Source organism: Tursiops truncatus, chromosome 1, assembly GCF_011762595.2.
Source record: "Tursiops truncatus isolate mTurTru1 chromosome 1, mTurTru1.mat.Y, whole genome shotgun sequence".
Classification (NCBI taxonomy): domain Eukaryota; kingdom Metazoa; phylum Chordata; class Mammalia; order Artiodactyla; family Delphinidae; genus Tursiops; species Tursiops truncatus.
In genome coordinates, this window is record NC_047034.1 from 67015505 (window position 1) to 67021504 (window position 6000).

Consider the following 6000-nt stretch of genomic DNA (forward strand, 5'->3'; position numbering starts at 1 on the left):
AGTTAATACGTAGAGATGGCTTAGGAGGTGTCCCCGTCACCATGCTTCGGGGGAACGCTTCTAAGATGAGTTGCAGGCAGCAGTCTCTTTTCTCTTCAGTGCCTTCGAACTATCTCCCTCCCTTCTCTCATTACCCTTGAAGAGGAGTAGACAGGCTGCATCTTCTCTCCAAGGCTGACAGTTTGCTGCCAAGGGTGGGAGCATCTGAATGGCCCCAGATTCTCAGACCTGGGTCTGGGCCTCATGGTTTACTGATCTCCCTTGAACCTGTCTTCAAATGCTCTCAAACCACACTCGTCTGTCCCACTGTTCCTGCCTGTGCTGGGCCACCCTGTGGGCTGCCGGCATTTGCTCTGAGGGCATGTGGAGATACAGCCTGAGGTCCCGGTTATCAGGACTTTGAAGCTGTAAGCTGGGACTCCCCTCTTCCTACAGAAATAAAGATGCCAGAAGCTGACTCCATCTGTATTAGTTTCCTATGCCTCCTGTAACCAATTACCACAAACTTAATGGCTTAAACAATAGGAATTTATTCTCTGATAGTTCTGGAGGCCTGAAGGCTGAAGTGAGTCTTATAGGACTAAAATCAAGGTGTCAGAAGGCTGGTTCCTTCCTGAAGCTCCAAGAGATAGTCCATTTCTTGGTCTTTTCTAGCTTCAGGTGGCTGCCAGCATTCCTTGGCTTGTGGCCTCATCACTTGCATCATCAGGTTGCCTCCTCTTCTGTAGTCAAATCTCCCTCTGCCTCCCTGTCATGAGGATACTTGTGATTGCAGTTAGGACCCACCTGGATAATACAAGATAGTCCCCCTATCGCAGTATAGTCTCTTTTGCCATATAAGGTCACCTTCACAGGTTCCAGGGATTAGGACCTGGTTACCTTCGGAAGCCATGATTCAGCCTACCATACCATCATCAGAGTGCATTCTCCAAGCGCTGTTGTCAAGTAGGTAGGGCATATATTATACTTGCTTTACTGTGGAAGAAATTAAAGCTCTGTGACCTTTTCAAAGAAACACAGACTTTGGAGTCAGTAGCAGGGCGAAGACCAACGTCAGGCCTCTGTCTGCAAACCCGGGGCACATTCTATAGCCTCACGTTAAGCCCCTCTCATTGCGGAGCCTTAGTGCTGAGGCAGGACCCTGCAGAGATCTGGGGGGGCTGCCTGGGGCAATGCGTTACATCGAAACTTAGATGAGTCCTGGCTTCCAGGAGCTCATCTGCAGTTTCCATATCTGGGTAGGGAGGTGGCATAGCCATGACAGATACCCCTGGCCTCTCATAACCCTTTGTGGGGCTCTGGGCATGGGTGGGGGGCTGCCTCTCAGACAGAGAGTTGATGTCCTCACTGGGCTTTTCCAGGGGAAGGGGGCACATAAAAATGCCCCTCCCTAGGGATGGCACGCTAGGGCTCACCTCAGTTCTAAGGAAGCGCAGCTTCTCCACTGGCAAGCCAGGGCCCTGCTCAGTGCCAGGGAATGAGATATTTTCCATCAGACCTCTGTTGCCTGGCCTCAGCCAGAGCCATCTACTTTATTGTCTCGAGCAGATGAACTCAGATGTGGGGGAATGAGGCTTTGGCTGGTAGGCTCTGTTGTTTGTCTTACAGAGGCCAAAACCCTCTCCTCTCTGTCGGACCAGGACCTAATAAACCCCACACGGAGATGCCTGAGCCCTGCCAATTGCACCCAACTGTGGGCCCTGCCTGAGAAACAATGTTTATCCTACTTTCAGACGCCTGGCTGCCCCAGGCCCGGGGCCAAGGGCACAGCGCCTGCCCTGTCCTGCCAGCTCAGACCGCTATGGGGGAGCAGAACGGATAGAACAGACTGCAACAATTTGGAAGTGGGCGTGGCCTGGAGTTTAGAGAACCCTGAACCGGAATTGTAGCCCCTTACTCTTTGGTTCCACGTGACTGTCAGGGACAAGTTACTCTCATCACCGTCGCCCATCTGTGCACCAGTCTTGATGGCAGTGGGGGGGGGGGGAGCGTATTCTGCGGGTCCCAGCTGCCAGGAAGAGTAGGAGGAAGTTGTAAAGCCTGGATTAATCTGCTTCTCCCACTGCCCCCTCCATTATCCTCTTCTCGTCTGCTTCATAACCCACTATTGCAGAGACAAAAAGAGCACGTGCTCTCTGTAGTCACATGTTATTTCAGGATCATTCAGGGCCATGTTCAATAATAATACTGCATAGTAAGCATGCAGGCAGGCTTTCAACTTGATTTAGAACCCAGCATGGTTCTAGTGGTCTTTTACGGCCTCTCATGGGCACCAGGTCTCTCCAAAGAGTCACTCAGGATGGCATTGCAGAGTTCCTGTCCCCTTAAAGCAGACTTGACCTTTGAAGGAGTCTCCTACAGCCAGAGTAAACTCCTTATGTGGGAACTTGGTCCCCGGCCCCTCCAATTTCCCAGAAGGGGGCCCTGGCATCCTACCCACAGAGGCAGAGGCTTGAGGACAGCTCTCTAGGACCCAGCAGGTGGGCCTCAGGGACGTGACATGCACTGCGCAGTCAGGGCTGGTCTCTGCTGGTGGCCTGGGCCAAGCCCCTTGGGGTAGCTCAGTGGCTGGTGAAGCTCCGCGTTCCTGGTCATACCCGTAAAGTCCTCTCCTCTGGTCACACTTCTCATGCTGCCGTGTATTCATCCCAGTTTCAGAACATCTGCTCAGTGCCTGTGGCCTGCCAGACACTGTGTATTCTGAGGACTGAGGACACAAAGAGGAAAGCCACAGACCCTGCTCCGTGGGGCTTATGCTCTGGATGGGGGTGGCTTTGAATCAGGAGAGAGATGCACAAACACTGTTGAGATATAAGATGACACGTCCTGTAAGAGAGGTACATTCACAGTACTATGGGAGCAGGATGGAATCCAGTAAAAGGCTAGGATGGTTTTTCAGAGGAGGATGTGGTGTCAGAAAAGGGCATTGGAGCTTAGCTCCTTGAGGGATGAGTTTGTAGTAAGAGGACAGCCAGAGCAAAGCATGGTGGCATGAAAGTGGCCCAGGATGGTGACAGTAGATGGCTTCATAGGAGTAGAATATAGGATAGATGAGAGGAATAGCAGGGGATGATGCTGAGAAAATGTCTGGCGTCAGGTTGGCTATACAGGGCCGTAGGAGCCTGCCGAGGAGTTCAGACTCCAGGCGGCAGAGCCGGCAAGGGTTTTAGGGGCGGGGCGTTCTTCAATCATCCCAACCTCTCCATCCACCTCTCCTCCATCAGGAAGGTGCAAGGACACCCTCTCCACAATCACGGGGCCAACCACGCAGAACACGTACGGGCGGAACGAAGGGGCCTGGATGAAGGACCCCCTGGCCAAAGATGAGCGGATTTATGTAACCAATTATTACTATGGCAACACCCTGGTAGAGTTCCGGAACCTGGAGAACTTCAAACAAGGTACGGGATATGGGTCCACCTTAGGGAGGCTCCTCCTTCCCCACTGTCCTCTGTTTTAACCATGGCCAGCTCTCTTAGGGTGGAGACAGTGGACAAGAAGGGCAACACCTTCCTTCTCTGGTAGCAGGATGTCCCTCTTCCACACTCCCTCACTTTCTCTGCTCTCTCATCTCTCAGCCCTGCCCCTCCTTCCCAGTCCCTGGGACGTGGGACAACCCGGAGTCTGGTCCAGAAAACAGTAGTGATACATCCTCCCTTTCCCGTGGCCCTTGACAGTTTACAAACCACGCTCACGTACATTAGCCCTCTGGATCCTTGAAACAGCTCAGCGAGGGGAGTGGAAATCGTTATTTCTAAATGACAGACGAGGATGCTCTACAGAACTAGAAAGTGGCAGAACCAAGACACAAACTGTGGGCTCCAGACCTGAAGCCAATGGCATGTCCCATCTCTCTGGGCTGCCCCCTCCCTGCCTGACAGGTTGTCTCTGCACGGTTGCCCTCAAGCCTTCTGCCTTCTTACTGCCCACAGGTCGCTGGAGCAATTCCTACAAGCTCCCCTACAGCTGGATCGGCACGGGCCACGTGGTGTACAATGGTGCCTTCTACTACAACCGGGCCTTCACCCGCAACATCATCAAGTATGACCTGAAGCAGCGCTATGTGGCCGCCTGGGCCATGCTCCATGACGTGGCCTATGAGGAGGCCACGCCCTGGAGGTGGCAGGGCCACTCGGACGTGGACTTTGCTGTGGATGAGAATGGCCTGTGGCTCATCTACCCGGCCCTGGACGACGAGGGCTTCAGCCAGGAGGTCATCGTCCTGAGCAAGCTCAACGCCGTGGACCTGAGCACACACAAGGAGACCACGTGGCGCACGGGGCTCCGGCGGAACTTCTACGGCAACTGCTTCGTCATCTGTGGGGTGCTGTACGCCGTGGACAGCTACAACCAGCGCAATGCCAACATCTCCTACGCCTTTGACACCCACACCAACACGCAGATCATCCCCAGGCTGCTGTTCGAGAATGAGTATTCCTACACCACCCAGATAGACTACAACCCCAAGGACCGCCTGCTCTACGCCTGGGACAATGGCCACCAGGTCACCTACCACGTCATCTTTGCCTACTGACACTCCTGTCCCCAGAAGCAGAAGTGCAGAGGGGCTACTGGCACCTTGTGTGTGTGTGTGTGTGTGTGTGTGTGTGTGTGTGTGTATGTGGGTGTGTGTTGTTTTAAAAATATATATTATTTTGTATAATATTGCCAATGTAAAATGACAATTTGGGTCTATTTTTTTTATACGGATTGTAGATCGATCCATACGTGTATGTGCTGGTCTCATCCTCCATGGTTTATATTTTTGTGCGAATGAACTTCTCCTTTTGACCAGTAACCACCTTCCTTCAAACCCCCAACCCCCTCCAGCTCCCCATCTCGATCTGAGAAGGTTTCTTCATCTGGGTCTTGCAGGCAGCTGGCACCAGAAGCAGGAGTGAAGGAGGCAAGAAAGAAGTGCTAAGGGGATGGAAAAACTGTTTTATGTGTTAGAGAAGTTTTTCTAAAAACCCAGAAATAAATGCTTTTTTTTTAATAAAGGAGAAATTTAAAATCATCCCCCAGTGCGTTTTTGTTTAGCCCTGATATGACTGGCAGGATTAGATCCCTCCCCCAGAAGGAGATGAGATCTGTGTTCCACAGAAATAACCTCATGCTGAGCTGCCCCAGGCAGCTCCTCTCCCCTCCTAATGAGGGGCTTCCTTGTGGCAGCAGGAAAGGGGGTGTTAGAGATTTGTAATGAGCTGACCCCTACACTCGCTTTAATTTGGGGGCATTGATCCCTTCCCGTCTCTTCCACTGTCACACCAGCTTCCTTGCACTGTTCTGCTTTTTTCTAGTCATTAACCAAGATATGGGAACCTGTTCATTCCTTAGTCCTCCTCTGTGTGGCCTGGTGGTTGGCCCTGTTGAAAATACGAAGCTGAGTGTGACCTTGACCCTATACTTCTTAAGAAGCTTACAATCCATCCATCAATCTCTCCCTTCCCCATAATCCTCTCCTCTGCCTCATCCCGAATGTTCACCTTCAGCCAGCCTTCCTTCCCAGCTTCCCCTCCAGAAGGGCCTGGTTCTGAAACGAGCCCCCTGAGGGAAGTGTTTGCAGGATGGGAAGACCCGCTGTCCCTCCCCATGCACGGCCCGGCCCTGTGCAGTGCCTGTTGCCCACAACTTGCCCTTTCCTCCACATTACACAGAACAGGAGACAGAAAAGTGGAAAAAAACCTTAATGGGCGTCTCCTGAGTTTAGGGATGGAGGGCAGAACCCAAGAATGACATGAGAAGACAAGCACATCATGTCACCACACTGTCCCCACCCTCTCCGCTCCCAGCCCCGTATAGGGAGCAGCTGCTGCCTGGTGAGTCCTTTTGCACAGACACGCTGCCCCTCCACGCTCCCCGGTCAATCCCTATGCTGCTTACACGGTGCGTGGCTTCCACGCCCACCCTGCTAGCAGCTTCCTCCACTTAGACTATTTCAAATAACAAATATCCAATGACTTCACTTTGTCTTGAGGCTGTTTGGGTCAAATTCTCCTG

The 6000-nt window shown here is 52.5% G+C and overlaps 1 protein-coding gene across 4 annotated transcripts in view; it reads left to right on the forward strand.

Annotated features, from left to right (window-relative positions):
- Positions 1–5017, forward strand: part of OLFML2B (olfactomedin like 2B) — a 41361-nt gene extending 36344 nt beyond the window's left edge. For all 4 annotated transcript variants that reach the window (XM_033855931.2, XM_033855920.2, XM_033855928.2 and 1 more), the window contains exons 7-8: positions 3225–3401; positions 3933–5017. In XM_033855931.2, the coding sequence (XP_033711822.1) occupies positions 3225–3401; positions 3933–4534 (779 nt within the window). In that variant the 3' untranslated portion in view covers positions 4535–5017. The remainder of the gene's footprint in view (positions 1–3224; positions 3402–3932) is intronic.
- Positions 5018–6000: the final 983 nt, after the last annotated feature.